Raw genomic sequence first — 23,203 nt, forward strand, 5'->3', positions numbered from 1 at the left:
TTCCCACATCTTTGTCAGCTGCTTCCGTGGTAACTACGGCAGCCGGAGAAGAGAGGACGCAGACGGCGCCCACTGTGCCATCTAGGTCAGGGAGCTCCCTTGGGGTGTCTGTCGGGAGTGAGGCCACCAGCGCTGCCTACACATCCATGAGTCTTGACTCTAGTGCAACCAGCGTAGGTACAGTGAGTGGCAGTGCCAACTCTGTTTCCATGACAGCCATATCAACAGCAGGCAGTGACTCTCCTTCCCTTGCTGGCTCCTCAGCTGCACCGTTCAGCAGCGGGCCAAGGATCAGCAGTGGTAGCACTGAGCCGAGCTTGTCAGCAACGGCCCAGCCATCCACGATCCTCAACTCTGTTCCTGGGTCCACAGATGGCACTACGACCACTGAGCGGGGCACTGTGACGGTGCTCACCACGACTGTCTTCAACCAGGAGCATTCCACACCACATTTTGCGTCCACGTCTTCTTCCACGGCCAGCCCGTTGCCTTCTAGAGCTGTGGCCTCTGCTCCTAGCCCTTCCACGACTCGTTCTGGCTTAGGCGAAAGTCCCACCATGGCCCAGGTGAGCGGCACTACGTCTGACGCACGTGACGAGACTTCCATTGCCCTCCTTCCGACATCTTTGTCAGCTGCTTCTGTGGTAACTAAGGCAGCCGGAGAAGAGAGGATGCAGACGGCGCCCACTGTGCCATCTAGGTCAGGGAGCTCCCTTGGGGTGTCTGTCGGGAGTGAGGCCACCAGCGCTGCCTACACATCCATGAGTCTCGACTCTAGTGCAACCAGCGTAGGTACAGTGAGTGGCAGTGCCAGCTCTGTTTCCGTGACAGCCAGATCGACAGCAGGCAGTGACTCTCCTTCCCTTGCTGGCTCCTCAGCTGCACCGTTCAGCAGCGGGCCAAGGATCAGCAGTGGTAGCACTGAGCCGAGCTTGTCAGCCACGGCCCAGCCATCCACGGTCCTCACATCTGCTGTTCCCGGGTCCACTGATGGCACTACGACCACTGAGCGGGGCACTGTGATGGTTCTCACCACGACCAACCTCAACCAGGAGCAGGCCACACCACATTTTGTGCCCACGTCATCTTCCATGGCCAGCCCGTTGCCTTCTAGAGCTGTGGCCTCTGCTGGTAGCCCTTCCACGAGTCGTACTGGCTTAGGTGAAAGTGCCACCATGGGCCTGGTGAGCGGCACCACGTCTGACGCACGTGACGAGACTTCCATTGCCCTCCTTCCCACATCTTTGTCAGCTGCTTCCGTCGTAACTACGGCAGCCGGAGAAGAGAGGACGCAGACGGCGCCCACTGTGCCATCCAGGACAGGGAGCTCCCTCAGGGTGTCTGGTGTAAGTCAGGCCACCACTGTTGGCTACACATCCATGAGTCGGGACAACAATGCGACCAGCATGGTCACAGTGACTGGCAGTGCGATGTCCACTTCTCCGATGTCCAGCATGGCAGGAGGCAGTGACTCACCTTCCCTTGCTGGCACCTCAGCTGCACCGTTCAGCAGCGGGTCAAGCAGCAGCAGCAGTAGCGCTGAGCCGAGCTTGTCAGCCACGTCCCAGCCATCCACAGGCCTCCCGTCCCCGGTTCCCTGGTCCACTGCTGGCACCATGAGTGCTGGGCAGGACACTGTGACGGTGCTCACCACGACTGTCTTCAACCAGGAGCATTCCACACCACATTTTGTGTCCACGTCTTCTTCCACGGCCAGCCCGTTGCCTTCTAGAGCTGTGGCCTCTGCTGCTATCCCTTCCACGACTCGTACTAGCTTAGGCGAAAGTCCCACCATGGCCCAGGTGAGCGGCACTACGTCTGACGCACGTGACGAGACTTCCATTGCCCTCCTTCCCACATCTTTGTCAGCTGCTTCCGTGGTAACTAAGGCAGCCAGAGAAGAGAGGACGCAGACGGCGCCCACTGTGCCATCTAGGTCAGGGAGCTCCCTTGGGGTGTCTGTCGGGAGTGAGGCCACCAGCGCTGCCTACACATCCATGAGTCTCGACTCTAGTGCAACCAGCGTAGGTACAGTGAGTGGCAGTGCCAGCTCTGTTTCCGTGACAGCCAGATCGACAGCAGGCAGTGACTCTCCTTCCCTTGCTGGCTCCTCAGCTGCACCGTTCAGCAGCGGGCCAAGGATCAGCAGTGGTAACACTGAGCCGAGCTTGTCAGCAACGGCCCGGCCATCCACGGTCCTCACATCTGCTGTTCCCGGGTCCACTGATGGCACTACGACCACTGAGCGGGGCACTGTGACGGTTCTCACCACGACCAACCTCAACCAGGAGCAGGCCACACCACATTTTGTGCCCACGTCATCTTCCATGGCCAGCCCGTTGCCTTCTAGAGCTGTGGCCTCTGCTGGTAGCCCTTCCACGAGTCGTACTGGCTTAGGTGAAAGTGCCACCATGGGCCTGGTGAGCGGCACCACGTCTGACGCACGTGACGAGACTTCCATTTCACTCCCTCCAACATCTTTGTCAGTTGCTTCCGTGGTAACTACGGCAGCCGGAGAAGAGAGGACGCAGACGGCGCCCACTGTGCCATCCAGGACAGGGAGCTCCCTCAGGGTGTCTGGTGTAAGTCAGGCCACCACTGTTGGCTACACATCCATGAGTCGGGACAACAATGCGACCAGCATGGTCACAGTGACTGGCAGTGCGAGGTCCACTTCTCCGATGTCCAGCATGGCAGGAGGCAGTGACTCACCTTCCCTTGCTGGCACCTCAGCTGTACCGTTCAGCAGCGGGTCAAGCAGCAGCAGCAGTAGCGCTGAGCCGAGCTTGTCAGCCACGTCCCAGCCATCCACAGGCCTCCCGTCCCCGGTTCCCTGGTCCACTGCTGGCTCCATGAGTGCTGGGCGGGACACTGTGACGGTGCTCACCACGACTGTCTTCAACCAGGAGCATTCCACACCACATTTTGTGTCCACGTCTTCTTCCACGGCCAGCCCGTTGCCTTCTAGAGCTGTGGCCTCTGCTGGTAGCCCTTCCACGAGTCGTACTGGCTTAGGTGAAAGTGCCACCATGGGCCTGGTGAGCGGCACCACATCTGACGCACGTGACGAGACTTCCATTTCCCTCCTTCCCACATCTTTGTCAGCTGCTTCCGTGGTAACTACGGCAGCCGGAGAAGAGAGGACGCAGACGGCGCCCACTGTGCCATCTAGGTCAGGGAGCTCCCTTGGGGTGTCTGTCGGGAGTGAGGCCACCAGCGCTGCCTACACATCCATGAGTCTTGACTCTAATGCAACCAGCGTAGACACATCGAGTGGCAGTGCCAGCTCTGTTTCCGTGACAGCCAGATCGACAGCAGGCAGTGACTCTCCTTCCCTTGCTGGCTCCTCAGCTGCACCGTTCAGCAGCGGGCCAAGGATCAGCAGTGGTAGCACTGAGCCGAGCTTGTCAGCAACGGCCCAGCCATCCACGATCCTCACATCTCCTGTTCCTGGGTCTACTGATGGCACTACGACCACTGAGCGGGGCACTGTGATGGTTCTCACCACGACCAACCTCAACCAGGAGCAGGCCACACCACATTTTGTGTCCACGTCATCTTCCATGGCCAGCCCGTTGCCTTCTAGAGCTGTGGCCTCTGCTGGTAGCCCTTCCACGAGTCGTACTGGCTTAGGTGAAAGTGCCACCATGGGCCTGGTGAGCGGCACCACGTCTGACGCACGTGACGAGACTTCCATTTCACTCCCTCCAACATCTTTGTCAGTTGCTTCCGTGGTAACTACGGCAGCCGGAGAAGAGAGGACGCAGACGGCGCCCACTGTGCCATCCAGGACAGGGAGCTCCCTCAGGGTGTCTGGTGTAAGTCAGGCCACCAGCGCTGCCTACACATTCATGAGTCGGGACAACAATGCGACCAGCATGGTCACAGTGACTGGCAGTGCGAGGTCCACTTCTCCGATGTCCAGCATGGCAGGAGGCAGTGACTCACCTTCCCTTGCTGGCACCTCAGCTGCACCGTTCAGCAGCGGGTCAAGCAGCAGCAGCAGTAGCGCTGAGCCGAGCTTGTCAGCCACGTCCCAGCCATCCACAGGCCTCCCGTCCCCGGTTCCCTGGTCCACTGCTGGCACCATGAGTGCTGGGCGGGACACTGTGACGGTGCTCACCACGACTGTCTTCAACCAGGAGCGTTCCACACCACATTTTGTGTCCACGTCTTCTTCCACGGCCAGCCCGTTGCCTTCTAGAGCTGTGGCCTCTGCTGGTAGCCCTTCCACGAGTCGTACTGGCTTAGGTGAAAGTGCCACCATGGGCCTGGTGAGCGGCACCACATCTGACGCACGTGACGAGACTTCCATTTCCCTCCTTCCCACATCTTTGTCAGCTGCTTCCGTGGTAACTACGGCAGCCGGAGAAGAGAGGACGCAGACGGCGCCCACTGTGCCATCTAGGTCAGGGAGCTCCCTTGGGGTGTCTGTCGGGAGTGAGGCCACCAGCGCTGCCTACACATCCATGAGTCTTGACTCTAATGCAACCAGCGTAGGTACAGTGAGTGGCAGTGCCAACTCTGTTTCCATGACAGCCATATCAACAGCAGGCAGTGACTCTCCTTCCCTTGCTGGCTCCTCAGCTGCACCGTTCAGCAGCGGGCCAAGGATCAGCAGTGGTAACACTGAGCCGAGCTTGTCAGCAACGGCCCAGCCATCCACGATCCTCAACTCTGTTCCTGGGTCCACGGATGGCACTACGACCACTGAGCGGGGCACTGTGACGGTGCTCACCACGACTGTCTTCAACCAGGAGCATTCCACACCACATTTTGTGTCCACGTCTTCTTCCACGGCCAGCCCGTTGCCTTCTAGAGCTGTGGCCTCTGCTCCTAGCCCTTCCACGACTCGTTCTGGCTTAGGTGAAAGTGCCACCATGGGCCTGGTGAGCGGCACCACATCTGACGCACGTGACGAGACTTCCATTTCCCTCTTTCCCACATCTTTGTCAGCTGCTTCCGTGGTAACTACGGCAGCCGGAGAAGAGAGGATGCAGACGGCGCCCACTGTGCCATCTAGGTCAGGGAGCTCCCTTGGGGTGTCTGTCGGGAGTGAGGCCACCAGCGCTGCCTACACATCCATGAGTCTTGACTCTAGTGCAACCAGCGTAGGTACAGTGAGTGGCAGTGCCAACTCTGTTTCCATGACAGCCATATCAACAGCAGGCAGTGACTCTCCTTCCCTTTCTGGCTCCTCAGCTGCACCGTTCAGCAGCGGGCCAAGGATCAGCAGTGGTAGCACTGAGCCGAGCTTGTCAGCAACGGCCCAGCCATCCACGATCCTCAACTCTGTTCCTGGGTCCACGGATGGCACTACGACCACTGAGCGGGGCACTGTGACGGTGCTCACCACGACTGTCTTCAACCAGGAGCATTCCACACCACATTTTATGTCCACGTCTTCTTCCACGGCCAGCCCGTTGCCTTCTAGAGCTGTGGCCTCTGCTCCTAGCCCTTCCACGACTCGTTCTGGCTTAGGCGAAAGTCCCACCATGGCCCAGGTGAGCGGCACTACGTCTGACGCACGTGACGAGACTTCCATTGCCCTCCTTCCCACATCTTTGTCAGCTGCTTCCGTGGTAACTACGGCAGCCGGAGAAGAGAGCACGCAGACGGCGCCCACTGTGCCATCTAGGTCAGGGAGCTCCCTTGGGGTGTCTGTCGGGAGTGAGGCCACCAGCGCTGCCTACACATCCATGAGTCTTGACTCTAGTGCAACCAGCGTAGGTACAGTGAGTGGCAGTGCCAACTCTGTTTCCATGACAGCCATATCAACAGCAGGCAGTGACTCTCCTTCCCTTGCTGGCTCCTCAGCTGCACCGTTCAGCAGCGGGCCAAGGATCAGCAGTGGTAGCACTGAGCCGAGCTTGTCAGCAACGGCCCAGCCATCCACGATCCTCAACTCTGTTCCTGGGTCCACGGATGGCACTACGACCACTGAGCGGGGCACTGTGACGGTGCTCACCACGACTGTCTTCAACCAGGAGCATTCCACACCACATTTTATGTCCACGTCTTCTTCCACGGCCAGCCCGTTGCCTTCTAGAGCTGTGGCCTCTGCTCCTAGCCCTTCCACGACTCGTTCTGGCTTAGGCGAAAGTCCCACCATGGCCCAGGTGAGCGGCACTACGTCTGACGCACGTGACGAGACTTCCATTGCCCTCCTTCCCACATCTTTGTCAGCTGCTTCCGTGGTAACTACGGCAGCCGGAGAAGAGAGGACGCAGACGGCGCCCACTGTGCCATCTAGGTCAGGGAGCTCCCTTGGGGTGTCTGTCGGGAGTGAGGCCACCAGCGCTGCCTACACATCCATGAGTCTCGACTCTAGTGCAACCAGCGTAGACACATCGAGTGGCAGTGCCAGCTCTGTTTCCGTGACAGCCAGATCGACAGCAGGCAGTGACTCTCCTTCCCTTGCTGGCACCTCAGCTGCTCCGTTCAGCAGCGGGCCAAGGATCAGCAGTGGTAACACTGAGCCGAGCTTGTCAGCAACGGCCCAGCCATCCACGGTCCTCACATCTGCTGTTCCCGGGTCCACTGATGGCACTACGACCACTGAGCGGGGCACTGTGACGGTTCTCACCACGACCAACCTCAACCAGGAGCAGGCCACACAAAATTTTGTGTCCACGTCATCTTCCATGGCCAGCCCGTTGCCTTCTAGAGCTGTGGCCTCTGCTGGTAGCCCTTCCACGAGTCGTACTGGCTTAGGTGAAAGTGCCACCATGGGCCTGGTGAGCGGCACCACATCTGACGCACGTGACGAGACTTCCATTTCCCTCCTTCCCACATCTTTGTCAGCTGCTTCCGTGGTAACTACGGCAGCCGGAGAAGAGAGGACGCAGACGGCGCCCACTGTGCCATCTAGGTCAGGGAGCTCCCTTGGGGTGTCTGTCGGGAGTGAGGCCACCAGCGCTGCCTACACATCCATGAGTCTTGACTCTAGTGCAACCAGCGTAGGTACAGTGAGTGGCAGTGCCAGCTCTGTTTCCGTGACAGCCAGATCGACAGCAGGCAGTGACTCTCCTTCCCTTGCTGGCTCCTCAGCTGCACCGTTCAGCAGCGGGCCAAGGATCAGCAGTGGTAGCACTGAGCCGAGCTTGTCAGCCACGGCCCAGCCATCCACGGTCCTCACATCTGCTGTTCCCGGGTCCACTGATGGCACTACGACCACTGAGCGGGGCACTGTGATGGTTCTCACCACGACCAACCTCAACCAGGAGCAGGCCACACCACATTTTGTGCCCACGTCATCTTCCATGGCCAGCCCGTTGCCTTCTAGAGCTGTGGCCTCTGCTGGTAGCCCTTCCACGAGTCGTACTGGCTTAGGTGAAAGTGCCACCATGGGCCTGGTGAGCGGCACCACGTCTGACGCACGTGACGAGACTTCCATTGCCCTCCTTCCCACATCTTTGTCAGCTGCTTCCGTCGTAACTACGGCAGCCGGAGAAGAGAGGACGCAGACGGCGCCCACTGTGCCATCCAGGACAGGGAGCTCCCTCAGGGTGTCTGGTGTAAGTCAGGCCACCACTGTTGGCTACACATCCATGAGTCGGGACAACAATGCGACCAGCATGGTCACAGTGACTGGCAGTGCGATGTCCACTTCTCCGATGTCCAGCATGGCAGGAGGCAGTGACTCACCTTCCCTTGCTGGCACCTCAGCTGCACCGTTCAGCAGCGGGTCAAGCAGCAGCAGCAGTAGCGCTGAGCCGAGCTTGTCAGCCACGTCCCAGCCATCCACAGGCCTCCCGTCCCCGGTTCCCTGGTCCACTGCTGGCACCATGAGTGCTGGGCAGGACACTGTGACGGTGCTCACCACGACTGTCTTCAACCAGGAGCATTCCACACCACATTTTGTGTCCACGTCTTCTTCCACGGCCAGCCCGTTGCCTTCTAGAGCTGTGGCCTCTGCTGCTATCCCTTCCACGACTCGTACTAGCTTAGGCGAAAGTCCCACCATGGCCCAGGTGAGCGGCACTACGTCTGACGCACGTGACGAGACTTCCATTGCCCTCCTTCCCACATCTTTGTCAGCTGCTTCCGTGGTAACTAAGGCAGCCAGAGAAGAGAGGACGCAGACGGCGCCCACTGTGCCATCTAGGTCAGGGAGCTCCCTTGGGGTGTCTGTCGGGAGTGAGGCCACCAGCGCTGCCTACACATCCATGAGTCTCGACTCTAGTGCAACCAGCGTAGGTACAGTGAGTGGCAGTGCCAGCTCTGTTTCCGTGACAGCCAGATCGACAGCAGGCAGTGACTCTCCTTCCCTTGCTGGCTCCTCAGCTGCACCGTTCAGCAGCGGGCCAAGGATCAGCAGTGGTAACACTGAGCCGAGCTTGTCAGCAACGGCCCGGCCATCCACGGTCCTCACATCTGCTGTTCCCGGGTCCACTGATGGCACTACGACCACTGAGCGGGGCACTGTGACGGTTCTCACCACGACCAACCTCAACCAGGAGCAGGCCACACCACATTTTGTGCCCACGTCATCTTCCATGGCCAGCCCGTTGCCTTCTAGAGCTGTGGCCTCTGCTGGTAGCCCTTCCACGAGTCGTACTGGCTTAGGTGAAAGTGCCACCATGGGCCTGGTGAGCGGCACCACGTCTGACGCACGTGACGAGACTTCCATTTCACTCCCTCCAACATCTTTGTCAGTTGCTTCCGTGGTAACTACGGCAGCCGGAGAAGAGAGGACGCAGACGGCGCCCACTGTGCCATCCAGGACAGGGAGCTCCCTCAGGGTGTCTGGTGTAAGTCAGGCCACCACTGTTGGCTACACATCCATGAGTCGGGACAACAATGCGACCAGCATGGTCACAGTGACTGGCAGTGCGAGGTCCACTTCTCCGATGTCCAGCATGGCAGGAGGCAGTGACTCACCTTCCCTTGCTGGCACCTCAGCTGTACCGTTCAGCAGCGGGTCAAGCAGCAGCAGCAGTAGCGCTGAGCCGAGCTTGTCAGCCACGTCCCAGCCATCCACAGGCCTCCCGTCCCCGGTTCCCTGGTCCACTGCTGGCTCCATGAGTGCTGGGCGGGACACTGTGACGGTGCTCACCACGACTGTCTTCAACCAGGAGCATTCCACACCACATTTTGTGTCCACGTCTTCTTCCACGGCCAGCCCGTTGCCTTCTAGAGCTGTGGCCTCTGCTGGTAGCCCTTCCACGAGTCGTACTGGCTTAGGTGAAAGTGCCACCATGGGCCTGGTGAGCGGCACCACATCTGACGCACGTGACGAGACTTCCATTTCCCTCCTTCCCACATCTTTGTCAGCTGCTTCCGTGGTAACTACGGCAGCCGGAGAAGAGAGGACGCAGATGGCGCCCACTGTGCCATCTAGGTCAGGGAGCTCCCTTGGGGTGTCTGTCGGGAGTGAGGCCACCAGCGCTGCCTACACATCCATGAGTCTTGACTCTAGTGCAACCAGCGTAGGTACAGTGAGTGGCAGTGCCAACTCTGTTTCCATGACAGCCATATCAACAGCAGGCAGTGACTCTCCTTCCCTTGCTGGCTCCTCAGCTGCTCCGTTCAGCAGCGGGCCAAGGATCAGCAGTGGTAGCACTGAGCCGAGCTTGTCAGCAACGGCCCAGCCATCCACGATCCTCAACTCTGTTCCTGGGTCCACGGATGGCACTACGACCACTGAGCGGGGCACTGTGACGGTGCTCACCATGACTGTCTTCAACCAGGAGCATTCCACACCACATTTTGTGTCCACGTCTTCTTCCACGGCCAGCCCGTTGCCTTCTAGAGCTGTGGCCTCTGCTTCTAGCCCTTCCACGACTCGTTCTGGCTTAGGCGAAAGTCCCACCATGGCCCAGGTGAGCGGCACTACGTCTGACGCACGTGACGAGACTTCCATTTCCCTCCTTCCCACATCTTTGTCAGCTGCTTCCGTGGTAACTACGGTAGCCGGAGAAGAGAGGACGCAGACGATGCCCACTGTGCCATCTAGGTCAGGGAGCTCTCTTGGGGTGTCTGTCGGGAGTGAGGCCACCAGCGCTGCCTACACATCCATGAGTCTCGACTCTAGTGCAACCAGCATAGACACATCGAGTGGCAGTGCCAGCTCTGTTTCCGTGACAGCCAGATCGACAGCAGGCAGTGACTCTCCTTCCCTTGCTGGCTCCTCAGCTGCTCCGTTCAGCAGCGGGCCAAGGATCAGCAGTGGTAACACTGAGCCGAGCTTGTCAGCAACGGCCCAGCCATCCACGGTCCTCACATCTGCTGTTCCCGGGTCCACTGATGGCACTACGACCACTGAGCGGGGCACTGTGACGGTTCTCACCACGACCAACCTCAACCAGGAGCAGGCCACACAAAATTTTGTGTCCACGTCATCTTCCATGGCCAGCCCGTTGCCTTCTAGAGCTGTGGCCTCTGCTGGTAGCCCTTCCACGAGTCGTACTGGCTTAGGTGAAAGTGCCACCATGGGCCTGGTGAGCGGCACCACGTCTGACGCACGTGACGAGACTTCCATTTCACTCCCTCCAACATCTTTGTCAGTTGCTTCCGTGGTAACTAAGGCAGCCGGAGAAGAGAGGACGCAGACGGCGCCCACTGTGCCATCCAGGACAGGGAGCTCCCTCAGGGTGTCTGGTGTAAGTCAGGCCACCACTGTTGGCTACACATCCATGAGTCGGGACAACAATGCGACCAGCATGGTCACAGTGACTGGCAGTGCGAGGTCCACTTCTCCGATGTCCAGCATGGCAGGAGGCAGTGACTCACCTTCCCTTGCTGGCACCTCAGCTGCACCGTTCAGCAGCGGGTCAAGCAGCAGCAGCAGTAGCGCTGAGCCGAGCTTGTCAGCCACGTCCCAGCCATCCACAGGCCTCCCGTCCCCGGTTCCCTGGTCCACTGCTGGCACCATGAGTGCTGGGCGGGACACTGTGACGGTGCTCACCACGACTGTCTTCAACCAGGAGCATTCCACACCACATTTTGTGTCCACGTCTTCTTCCACGGCCAGCCCGTTGCCTTCTAGAGCTGTGGCCTCTGCTGCTATCCCTTCCACGAGTCGTACTGGCTTAGGTGAAAGTCCCACCATGGGCCTGGTGAGCGGCACCACATCTGACGCACGTGACGAGACTTCCATTTCCCTCCTTCCCACATCTTTGTCAGCTGCTTCCGTGGTAACTACGGCAGCCGAAGAAGAGAGGACGCAGACGGCGCCCACTGTGCCATCTAGGTCAGGGAGCTCCCTTGGGGTGTCTGTCGGGAGTGAGGCCACCAGCGCTGCCTACACATCCATGAGTCTTGACTCTAGTGCAACCAGCGTAGACACATCGAGTGGCAGTGCCAGCTCTGTTTCCGTGACAGCCAGATCGACAGCAGGCAGTGACTCTCCTTCCCTTGCTGGCTCCTCAGCTGCACCGTTCAGCAGCGGGCCAAGGATCAGCAGTGGTAACACTGAGCCGAGCTTGTCAGCAACGGCCCAGCCATCCACGGTCCTCACATCTGCTGTTCCCGGGTCCACTGATGGCACTACGACCACTGAGCGAGGCACTGTGACGGTTCTCACCACGACTGTCTTCAACCAGGAGCATTCCACACCACATTTTGCGTCCACGTCTTCTTCTACGGCCAGCCCGTTGCCTTCTAGAGCTGTGGCCTCTGCTCCTAGCCCTTTTACGACTCGTACTGGCTTAGGTGAAAGTGCCACCATGGGCCTGGTGAGCGGCACTACGTCTGATGCACGTGACAAGACTTCCTTTTCCCTTGGTCCTACATCTGTTTCAGCTGCTTCCGTTGTCACGGTTGCAGTTGGAGAAGGGAGCATGCGGACTACTATCTATAAGGCTAAATTTAGTCTACCTGCATCTGTTCATCCACCTTTGTCTGGATCATGTAGTGAGTATTTCTCGTTGTAACTGTAAATTTTTTAATCTATTGTTAGGATATTTTAATTTAATTATATTTTTTGTATATATTTTTTTTAATTGCATGTTTTTTAATTTTATTTTTTAATTTCATTTTTCCCTTATTATGAAGTATATTTTAATATATAACTGCAACTTGTTTATTCTCCAATCCTCATTTAAATTTCTTGTTTACTACTGCATTCAGTTTTTCATTTTTATTTCATTTATAACATATTCTTTAGATTTATTGCATCTTTAAATTAGTGTTACATAGTACTCAAGGTATTCCTTCAGTTTACTTCAGTTCTCTTTTTATTGTAGTGTACTGTATCTGAAATCCCTTTCTTGTTGGAATTTGTCAACAATGTTTTTGTCCTTTCACAGCTCTTTTTTCTTGGTTGTTGTTGTTCCCCCACCCCCCCCCACCCCCCCCCCCCCCGGGAATATTGTTCTAGTTTTTATTTATTGTTTGCCAAATGTTTACCTTTCTGCTTCATATAGTATGCCATAATTAATCTCTTTTTGCTTTTAATCGATGGAAAGGTTATCATGGAATGAAATTTGGAGAATAACTGAGCTTTTTTCCTTCAGAAATAAAAAAGACATGGTATTTTGTGTTTTATTTGGTTTTAATCTTTATTGGAAAATAATCTTCTTGTTTGAAAACAAAGCTATTGGGTTAATCCTACCCTAATTTGTTTTCATAGTGCTGTCATAGTATTCGTGATGGCATATGCATGTGTATGATGAAGAACTTGGTTTTTCATACCTTTATAAAAGCATTTTTTCGTGCTTTTTTTTTTTTCCGTAGACAACGAGTTTTGCAGTAATACTTCATTCCTAGGAACACACATACTATAAGAACATGTCTTACAGTGATTTCCTTTTTCCTTTTTAGCTCCAGTCACTCTCTCCATACGGCTGGAGAATGTGACAAGCACAACGATACAGTTCAGCTGGAAACCTCAAGGTGGCACGAGAGACAGTCCTTATCGCGTGCGTCTGTGGGAGGGGTCCAGAGAGATGGAGAACAGGAACATAAATGAAACCAGCATTGCATTTGGAAACCTGCTTTCTGATTACGAATACAGAATATCTGTGGATGTTTTAACTTGCTCTATGAATATCAGTACCTCGATGACAGTTCGGACAGGTATTTTATCAGGATCTTTTCCTTTTTTTTCATTAGTAGACTGACATACACATGGCCTGACAGTGAAGACCTTTTCCATTGTGCACCTTCCTGGACATGAATAAGCTATAAACTGAAACGAATAGGAAGAGGAAGGCCAAACTTTCAGACACTAAAAACCAATCTTCAGATTTTCAGTGGAGCTAAGATCCAAAGCTTCCTTTATCTTTCTGCCATATTCAAAACATTGCTGAATTAGAAACACTGTTCAACATGTCTGTCTCTCACAGCTCCCTTCTCAACAAGCCTGCCCTGCTCTTGTATCTTCACATGCAAGTTTTGCCCCCTTTTGAGTTCCTGGTTACGTGGTAGACAACAGGTTCAAACACACATTTGTCCTGTAGCCATGTAGCCTAGGAAATCCTGGAGTCCTGCAGCTCCTATTTCCCACTTCTCAGCTTCTTCTTGTGAGCAGCAGCTCTATGGCAAATGCTTTCAGTAAGATCTGCCAGTGCAGTTAGGTTCCCAGCTGAAATACCTGGAGTCTTGCTCTGTCCTCCCATGGGACAGCATGATTCGTGATTCCAGGATTAACTGTCTGGTACATGAATCAACATCTTGGAAGGTGCAGAGTCAATGGGGTGCAGGTCAAAGGGATGCCTCTCGCATTTTATTCAAAGCTGCCTTGCTGTGAGGCACATAGCCCAAGGGTATGGTGGACCATCCCTTCTCATAATGTCTTCTTGTCCTCTTCTCTCAGAGACACATCGAATAAAAGGTGAGGAATACAGTGGTCAGTGAGTGGCAAAAAGTGTTTAAGAGTTATGCTTTGGCCAGCTGGGGTGCAGGGAATTAACCTGTCCACATACACCTCTGGTTTGCACTTTTCCTTAGAGGTGTTTATCTGAGGAAACCTTTTTAAACAGAACCTATACTTTGGCTGGTTATTCTGTTTTTAATATCTCCACAGCTGCTAAAGTCTTAAATGGAACCACTAGGATTACTAATGAAGATTTCATACCTGAATATGAGAACAAATCAAGTAAAGCATTTAAGGACTTCAAAACTCGCTTCATTATGCAGGTATTTTCCTTAGGAATTTTAACTCCAAATTTATTTTCTGTTGGGCTCTTTTTCATGTCAACAGTCACGAGGGTCCAGGTATGAATAATCTTAAGTGTGGTTGTGAAAGAAGGTATGATGATTAGAAACAAAGCAGTACTTATCGAGGCCTTACATCTCATTTATATTGTTGTTGTCCTCTGAAGCCCTGACTTAAATGAAAATCTGTCTGGCAGTTACACATACTCCCACCCTATGGTGGATATATATAAATAATATAATTTATGTATATATAATATATATAAATGAATTATAGGCAGCATATTGCTGTAACAATTCTTAGTTTTAAAGGAGAAAAAAGATAATAACTTAAACTTTTTACCTTGCAGATAAAAGAACATCTGCCAATGGAAATCCTAAAACTAATAGTGGAAGGAAAAATGCGTATTGTAATTAATAGCATCAGGAATGGAAGTGTGGTTGTGTTCTTCAACATTGTGTTGAATGTAGGAGAAAACATAACAGTGACAGAGATTTCAGATGCTTTTACGAAGTCCCTTAACATGAGTACAGTATTGAAAGCTGATCTTAAAAGGACTGTTATAGAAGGTATGAATGCACGCGAGACTACGAATTCAAATAGTGGTGTATCTTTCATTAATGATATCATCCAGTGAAATGGGATTTAGGTGGGATTCGGCAATTGCAAATAATGTTCTGTTTATCTCTTTTTCATAGCTGATTAAAAATTTTTCTTCCTTTTCCATTTTATTTAACTGTACTGTAGCAAGGAATAGTTGTCAGCCAGGATTAAATGACTGTTCGCAACATGCTACCTGCACTGCTGAAGGAGCAAGTTATTCCTGTCAATGCAACAAAGGATTCACAGATAACAGTCCACAAGTTCCAGGGAGAGTGTGTCAACAAAAGCAGAATCCACCTTCACGTAACTATTTTTTATCATATATAAGTAATAAATAATATTTTTAAAAAGCTTAAAAATTTGCATATAATTCTTATCCCTTCCTGACCCTCTCTCGGATAATAGTTTATTATGTTTCCTTATACTGGCTTTTGATGGATGGGATTTTATATGAGAAAGGGTACCATAGCTAACTATTCAGACAAACAATGGAAGCACATTTTCTGGGCTTGTTTTTTGAAAGTTGTTTATGAAAATAAATCACATAAACTTGGTGAAACTAAAAGAAATTCTAGTCATTGCCTCCAAATTGCTATTTTACAGAACAGGTGACTACAGTCCCTCCAAAAAGTGCTACAGGTATATTTACAGGATCCACAACTAATTCCAGTTTTGCTGCCACATTTGCATCAGGAGCTTGCAGTAAGTAAATATTTAATATTGAATACTAGTATAAAAATGTTCTGAGATCAGTTATTAAAATCAGATATGATAATCTTTTTCATCAGTCATATCAGCTGTGAAGTAAATTTTCCAGATATAACTTCAGAAAGAGAAGCCTGAGATAACCACTGCAAACATATAATTATACAAATATTAGCCAAGGAAGTTTCTACATCTTGGTAAAACCATTCCGGACCCAGTGAGGTTCTACAAGGTCAAAAATGCCTACCCCTACCTCTAGTGGTTTATCACTGTGATGTGTGATTTTTGTAATGTTATTATGAAGCACAGTTGTTATATTTCTGTCTACTGCTTCGAACTTAGGGTTTCACGGTAGCTTTTTAGTGAATCCATCTTCCTGATTATATCAAACATCACTATGAGTCAAATAGCAGTCCACCTCAGAACACTCATCACAGCAGCTGCCTTGCTATGGTGAGAAAGACTAGAAGCAAGCAGAATGCCACCCATTTATGCTTTGGAGCCATCAAATAATATACATTAATATATAATTTATCTCTATAGAGCAAACTGTTTCTTTCTGCTCTTGCAGGAGAATGGGATGAAAAGCTGAAATTAGCCCACAGAAAACCAACAAAAATTTATATTGGTTAAATTTGTACTTTTTTGATTAAATATTAAATGTTTAGAATTACATAAGTGAAATGAAGTCCCTCTCAGCTGCATGAAACATTTTCACTTTGCAGTGCCAGTGTCCATAAACGTTGAGAATGTGACTGGGGAAGCAATACAATTCAGCTGGACCACAGAGGGTGGCAAGAGAGGCATTCTGTACACCATCTCCCTTGTGGATGGAAACCGAGAGAGAAATAGAACCACCAACGAGACAAAAACTATATTCAAACATCTGCTCCCTGGTCGTGTATATACAATATCTGTAAAAGTATTATCTTGTGCTGAGAATAGCAGGACTTCAGTGAGTGTGCGAACAGGTAATTCCTTGATCATACTGTCATTTCTTTTTAATGAATATACTCTCAGAATATCTTTTTACAGTATAATTTGGATTTGATTTCGTAGACTACTGTTCCTGTAAGTTGTCTTTATTTATCTGATTCATCCCATTACTTGGACAGAACTGCTTGGATTAAACAGGAGTTTGCAAGACTAAGTGTTTATTCTGTAAAATTTCTGTCCATGCTGTATTGTTGAACCAGATAATTTTGTACAAAAGTCAAGATATTTTGGTTGCAAATTTAACAGTAAACATTGTGGTAATGCAAAGCTTAGATTGCACATTCTTTTATGAATGCAGGAAGTCTTTAATTGCTATTGTTATCATTTCAATTTTATCCTAGGATATAGACATTAAAACAAACTGTTTAGTTTTGTCACCACTATATCACAAAAAGTAGAATATATGCTGTATTTTTTTCTTAAAATTTGAGATACACCTGGAAAGCATCTTTTGGGAAGTGTGCAATTCTGAATGCTTACATCCTTTCTCTACATCTAATGCTTTTGGCTAAACTTTTCATATTATGCATATGGCCTCCCAGATGACGCTGCCTTTCTTACGAATCACTTAGGGACTGTATGTATCATCTGGATCCAACAGTTTAGCTTCCAGGGCATTCAGAAGGACCTTCTTCGCTGTCTGTGCACTGATAGTTACCTCATCATGGGTAAACTATCTCTACAAAAAAAATGTTGCAGGCAGACAGGAACTTTCTTTAATTGAAAAATACTCCTCTGCCTGCCTCTGACCACACAAAAGCTGTGCAGTGCCCTTAGAGCAATGCTAAGCCATACGTGTCTCTTAACAAAGTTTGCAACAAGTGGTCTGTTAAGTATAGGTATTTATTTATAAGGTAAAAACTATCGAGGTTTCTTATCAACTCATTTATCAGTTGTCTTGAAACGCATTGGGTATTTTTCCTATACTATTACAAATAGCAAGCAGTTCCAGGGTTGTAATGCTCTGATGTTCTGAAAACACTACCAACTTGCCAGCCTAAAAGTCCAGGACAAATCCATATCAATGTGCTTTTATGCCAGCATTGTCCTCTAATTTAAATAGTTCCTCTCTCTTCCTTTCACCATATGATGCTCTCCTTCCCTGCCATATTAATAAACATTTCTGTGGACAGTGCTCTCAACCTTTGTTTTCTAGACAAGCCATTCTTTTATAGTTTCCTTTCCTAAGAAGAGTTCTTCTTTCCCTTGGAGGGCCCCATCATTCTTCATTTCTTTGAAATGGAGGTCACCTTTCTTGAATGCGAGCGACTGGGATTACACACAACAATCCAGACAAGGTTGTACGAGTGCGCTTACCACATCATTAACATTCTCATCTCTACTGGAATTGTATTGAGCGATGCATCAGAGGGTGACACATAGCTGTGATCAGCTCAGCCACTGAACCCCTTTTCTTTTCAATGCCTGTAATCCCAGGTTAGAGGAGTCATTTCTATTATTAATCCCCAAATGCCCAACCTTCAGGGAATTTCATCCCAGCTTTCAGGAAATGTCATCCCATTGCTCTTAGCTTCATCCAATTCTTTCTGGAAGGTATCTCAATTCTCCCTTGTGTCAATGATGCCTGCTAACCTTATGCCATCATCACATTTTATAAGCAAACTCCTGTATTTTCTGGCAAGATCTATAATGGAAATGCAAAGCAAGTTCTATGCCTGCACTGATTCTCAAGGAACAGCACATGTAATAGCCCTTTAGAGCAAGATTTCTTCTTTTAAAGCTACCCATTTACATCTTCCCATTAGCCTATTCCTTTAGGCACATTTTTTCCACTAAAAAAAAATTACTTGGCACTGTATTGGAAAAGATTGGAAGATATCTTAACCAGCTTGTCAAAGGAACCTATTAGGTTATTTTAGCACAGTCCCCTTTTGATAAAATTATATTGCACTTTATCATACTTTATCAGTGGCTGAGAAAATTCTCATGATTTCTTGTAATAACTTTTGAAATATCTGATTTTGACTTTTTGCATTTCTTACTTTCTTCCAGTATTTTTTGACCTCTAAATGTAACTCTCTTTCTAGCAACCTTTTTTTTCAGTTCTTTCATAGGTTGTCTGATTTTTTTCAAAACCCTTCTAGGGCTATTATTCTAGCAGTTAAATGTGAGGTCCCATCTTATGGACTTCCCTTCTATCATCAGCTTTAGGAACACAGAGCCAAGAAATTGTCAACATAATTTCCATCCAATTTGTTTCAGTGCTTCAGTCCAGTAGCTTTCATTTATTAGCTCCCCTATTTTCTAAACAACAGCAACAAAACTGCTTCCTTTTGTAGTCTGAAGCCTTACTAGAAATATGTTTGTGAGGTAATTGAAAAGATTAATCTTGGCAATAAACACCAAGTCATCTGAATTTTATGTGGAGTTACTGATTACATTACACAGTTCTGTGAGGGGAGCTAGAGTTGCACAGTATGAGCTAACCATATAAAAACTGCAGTACCAGCCTTTACTACTATTTTGAACCATTATAAGTAATTCTTATTAGCCAATCTAGATAAGCATTCTGGGGTTTCGAATCTCCATGGTGCATATTGTTTTCGAATGAAATTGCAAATGACTTTTACTTCTGAAAATTCTATCTGCAGCTTACCCAAGTAGTACAAGCACATAGCAAAACATGTATCTTTATCCCCCATAAGAACTTAGAGTTCTCAGTGTTATCTCAATAAAGTTCTCAACTACCACCTACCCACCCACCACCTGCCTCTTTTCTGATATGCTCCATTTTTATAGTCTGCAGTTCTAAATTCTCACTGGGCAAAGGGCCTGTTATGTCAGTGATTCCTTAGTTATGATTAAATCTCTTTCACCCATTTCACTTTGGAGGTATGATGGACTAGGTAGAGTGAAGAGAGGGTTTTTCAACCCATCATTTTCTTACTAGCAACAATCACCCATGCACAGAGGAAATTCTCTCTTTTTTTTTTTTTTGTTATTTGTTTTACAGATCCGGTTTCCTGTTTCAACAGAACTGGGTTTTGCATACCACAGAATCATGGCTGTCCTGACTTAAAATATGTTATATGCTCAAGTAAGTTTTACAGAGTTTTAAAATTTATTTGTTCATAAATATAGGGTATCATTTCACGGTATAGTATCTTTCATGAGTATTTTATCATCTGTTTTGTTATCTCAATTCACATAGCATCTGAAGTTCACACTTCTTTGGTAAGGAAGCTGCCTTCATCAAACTTCAGTATCAACTTCCATCTCTATTTTTAGACTGGACTTTTCTATGTAAAGAAGACTTCTTTTGGTTTAGGGCTTATCCACCTACTCAGGAGGATAGAAACATACTCAGTGTTTTCCAGAATCTAATATACTGTTCTTGCTTCTGCTGAGATCAGTGGGAGAATGGCTGTTGAATTAGGAAGTAGGATGTGCCCTAAATTATAATAGGAATGACTAAGAAGTCATGAGGATTGCGATGGCGGACAAATTTGAAGAGGAAAAGAATTCAACTCTGAAGGTTCAGAAGCCAGTACATTAGACGCAGTGACATGATATACTTCTTTCCTTCTATTTGATTAGTTTCTGTTTCTATCGATTAGTATTATAAGCTGATAGCATGAGATAACAAAGTCCATAAAGCAATTATAAAGTGACATCTCAAGATTCACCTAATATACATATTTTTTCAGATTACCAAGTATTTGCCTGCAGTGCTTTGTTAAAAAGCCAGACATTTAATCATACACTTTATGACTCTGACAGTGAAGACTACAAAGCAATGTCTGAAAGTATCAAAACAGAAGTAAGTTCCTGTAATCTCCTTTGCCACTTTAAATGTGCTAAGAATTTTTTATTCAATTAGTAGCATCGGTCACTTAGATTAATTATTAAATCAAGATTGTGACAGGAGAAAAAGATAATACCGCCTTGATAAAACAGCATATGAATCACTTGCTCAACAAGGACAGCCTTGACCAAAGCATGTTGTCTGATGAGGAGTATATTACTTTCCTAGTACTCAAAACTAAAATATTTAATGAGAAGCAGTTTAAAATTCTTTTCTTATAAGCACAAAGAACTTCCCATTCTCTGTCAAAATTTTATTTCATATTTTCAGTCACAGACTGCATTGTTCCCAAATCCTCCTTCTGTAAATATTGTAGTGGTACAGACAAAAATTACTGTCATTATTCAGTTGTTTGTTATTCCAAAGAGATAGCCCTGAAAGAATGATAAATGCAGAAAGTGAATATCCTGATGTGTGTATGCAATAATTCTTGCTCTGTCTCATTTGACTGACACAATGGAACAAATATCAATTTCCATTTACACAGATTGTTAGAGAAATGCGCATCAAACTTAAAGATGACCACTTTGATATCGTGATGGTTGGATTCAGACCTGGGAGTGTGATTGCTTATTTTATTTCTCTACTGCAAAAGCAAGAGCCCGTTGGTGTGAACGTTGTGCGGGAATACCTAAGTCAAATATTGAAGAGAAAGTTTGGTGACCAAGTCGAAGTAACTGTACAATGTAAGTGATGTTAAAACATTTTTTCTGTGATGGTTTGGGGATTAGAGTCAGATCTCCTACCCTGCATAAAAACTGATAAATTAACTTCTTCCTTTTAAGAGATTCACATATTTCAGATAACCTATTTAAACATTCATAGAAAACATATTCCAGCTATTATGTAGTTTATAGAGCTATTTTAATGAGCCAATGCATGTACCTAGTTCCAGACTTAAAGGATGGATTCTCATCATGTAGAAGGAGGGCTAAGAGAGCTTCTTGTCATAGTGTGTAGTCATTTTTGTACTATCCAAATGGATCCTAAATGATGGGCTTTTGGTGGAGAAGGGGATGAGGAGAATCCATGTTTCTTCTCTAGTGGCATCTGCAATACCGCTCTCTGGGTATGGATTTCTTCTTGTCTGATGGGCAGCCCTCAAAAACCATTGGCACCTGCTCCCCTGACCAGAGGCAGTGTGTATTTACCAACTCAGAGTACTGCAGAGCTGCTGAGAGGCAGAGAGGGAAAGTAGAAAGTGTGCAGAAGGGTATTTGTCCAAAATACAGTATCTGTCATACTCAAAGTAGTGGTAAAATACTTATTACCTTGAGCTGCTATGAGCTGGGGGGGTTTCATACAACATAGTTGCTCTTTCTACCTAAGTTAATATACTCTCTTTGTAACAGGCTGGCTAGCACTTTTAGTCTAGCACTATTAGTCTGTGTGCCTTTCCACCATTACTACATGCATCTTTACTACAGTGATGAGGTACGCTTACATGGGTTACAGGCCTTTCATTGCCTTTATCTGGAGCCTTTATCATGGAGTAAGATGTGCAGGTGTTAGTATGGATGGCAGACTAGGTCCCAATTAATTTTACAAAGTTGCTTGTGCACGTATAAGGAGGACTGTGAGGGTTACATTATGTACAGTTCCATTTCACACCCCTTTTTCACACTGTAAAGAGACTTTTTACTGAGAACTGGAATTCTTCCAGAACCTTCCAGACACTTTCCACCAAGCAAATCCTCCGATCTGCTGATAATGGATGTCACCAAGAGAGCTCAAGGACCATCAGAGAGAGAGGCATCCATAAAATTTCCTAGTTAACAAATCTTTGCTATATACAAAAATATTTTTATATTATTCAAAAACTTCAAAGCTATCCAAAAGTGAAATGCAGCTGTCACTCAGGTCTCCATGCTGTCTTATGCCTACTTTTTATTGTTTCTAGCTAACGTACCTGAAATATGTTTTAAATTTTCAGCTCTGTCTTCTCAGTCATCAACAGAAAAAACTTCCTCCTGGAAAGTGGCAGTGATTGTCCTTGGAGTTTTACTTGGAATTGCATTAGTGGTAATTTTTCTGGTAATATCAGTTTATATTTGGACGAAGAAAAGATCGGGTAAATACCTAGTTGAACCTAGAGAACTCCTAGGAAATTTTGTCTACAAGCACTTGTAATATAAGCCACCAGTTTGACTTACATATTTTGGATGGGGGGGTGGGGGGGAATTAATATATTTGTCTTAAAATCCTTTTGTCTTTGTTAATGGTTTATGTTAACCTAAGAAAACTCTACCCTTTCCTTCTCAATGTCCATTCCTGAGCTCCTAACAACCTCTGTTGAATTAGCCTTTTGACATTGCTCTTGGGTATGGAATGGGGAATTTTCCTCGTTGAATGTGTGGGAGACTGAGGCACAGAGAAACTTCCGTTCTGACGATCCACTATAAATATTGCAATGATTCCTAACCATTGGCTATAAAGAGAATCTGAACTGCTCAATACTCTCTTATATTTAGGTGACACAGCAAACTGACTGATCCTAGTACCTATAGCACGTCACTTGATTACACATCGGAGCCCAGAGTCATAGTGTTGACCTTTATGCACTTAGCAAAGGGTGATTCACCTCACCTGAGATTTTTATTACCATATGAAGATGCCTCTTTCTATCTCCAGTTAGCAGAATGAGCCAGCCCAGGACAATTCAGCATACGCAGTTTAGTTTTGAGTCTGAAAGGAAGAGGGATAGATCTGGGCTATATGGATTTACCATAGGAATCTCTGGCAGAACAGACACCTGATCCAGAGGCTTCTGAATTCAAGGCTGGTTCCTTAATTCCTGGGATGTGAAGAAACAAATGCCCATATGTGACAAATGTATAGCATGTTAGATGCAGGTGTGGTTTAACAGGAAACCAGTAATTTTATAGCCTTAACATGTTACCAAAAGATGGGGGAGGAGAGACAAACGCTTCATCTAGTTTCACCTGTCAAAAACAGCTGAGCAAGCATGTGTC

At 48.3% G+C, this 23,203-nt stretch overlaps 2 protein-coding genes across 2 annotated transcripts; both read left to right on the forward strand.

Annotated features, from left to right (window-relative positions):
- Positions 1–4,469: 4,469 nt before the first annotated feature.
- LOC136789593 (streptococcal hemagglutinin-like) lies at positions 4,470–7,763 on the forward strand (the record flags this gene model as incomplete). The annotated part of the gene is made up of 1 exon (XM_066989669.1): positions 4,470–7,763. A coding segment is annotated over exon 1 (3,294 nt), but the record flags the coding sequence as incomplete, so codon positions are not given.
- LOC106036063 (uncharacterized) lies at positions 7,752–22,388 on the forward strand. The gene is made up of 11 exons (XM_013181239.3): positions 7,752–11,856; positions 12,766–13,020; positions 13,970–14,082; positions 14,451–14,670; positions 14,849–15,007; positions 15,308–15,406; positions 16,135–16,380; positions 19,380–19,463; positions 20,074–20,186; positions 20,719–20,917; positions 22,165–22,388. The coding sequence occupies exons 1-11, from the start codon at positions 7,788–7,790 to the stop codon at positions 22,359–22,361; spliced, it is 5,754 nt and encodes a 1,917-aa protein (XP_013036693.3). The 5' UTR covers positions 7,752–7,787; the 3' UTR covers positions 22,362–22,388.
- The last annotated feature ends 815 nt before the right edge of the window (positions 22,389–23,203 follow it).

Source organism: Anser cygnoides, chromosome 1 (genome assembly GCF_040182565.1).
Source record: "Anser cygnoides isolate HZ-2024a breed goose chromosome 1, Taihu_goose_T2T_genome, whole genome shotgun sequence".
Taxonomy (NCBI): Eukaryota; Metazoa; Chordata; class Aves; order Anseriformes; family Anatidae; genus Anser; species Anser cygnoides.

Bases quoted from the DNA above. Each gene is read 5' to 3' on its own strand.
- LOC106036063 (XM_013181239.3), top strand. From the start codon at position 7,788: ATGAGTGCTGGGCAGGACACTGTGACGGTGCTCACCACGACTGTCTTC. The intron at 14,671-14,848 runs GTATGAATGCAC...ACTGTACTGTAG, and splicing joins TAAAAGGACTGTTATAGAAG to CAAGGAATAGTTGTCAGCCA. The intron at 20,918-22,164 runs GTAAGTGATGTT...TTAAATTTTCAG, and splicing joins AGTCGAAGTAACTGTACAAT to CTCTGTCTTCTCAGTCATCA.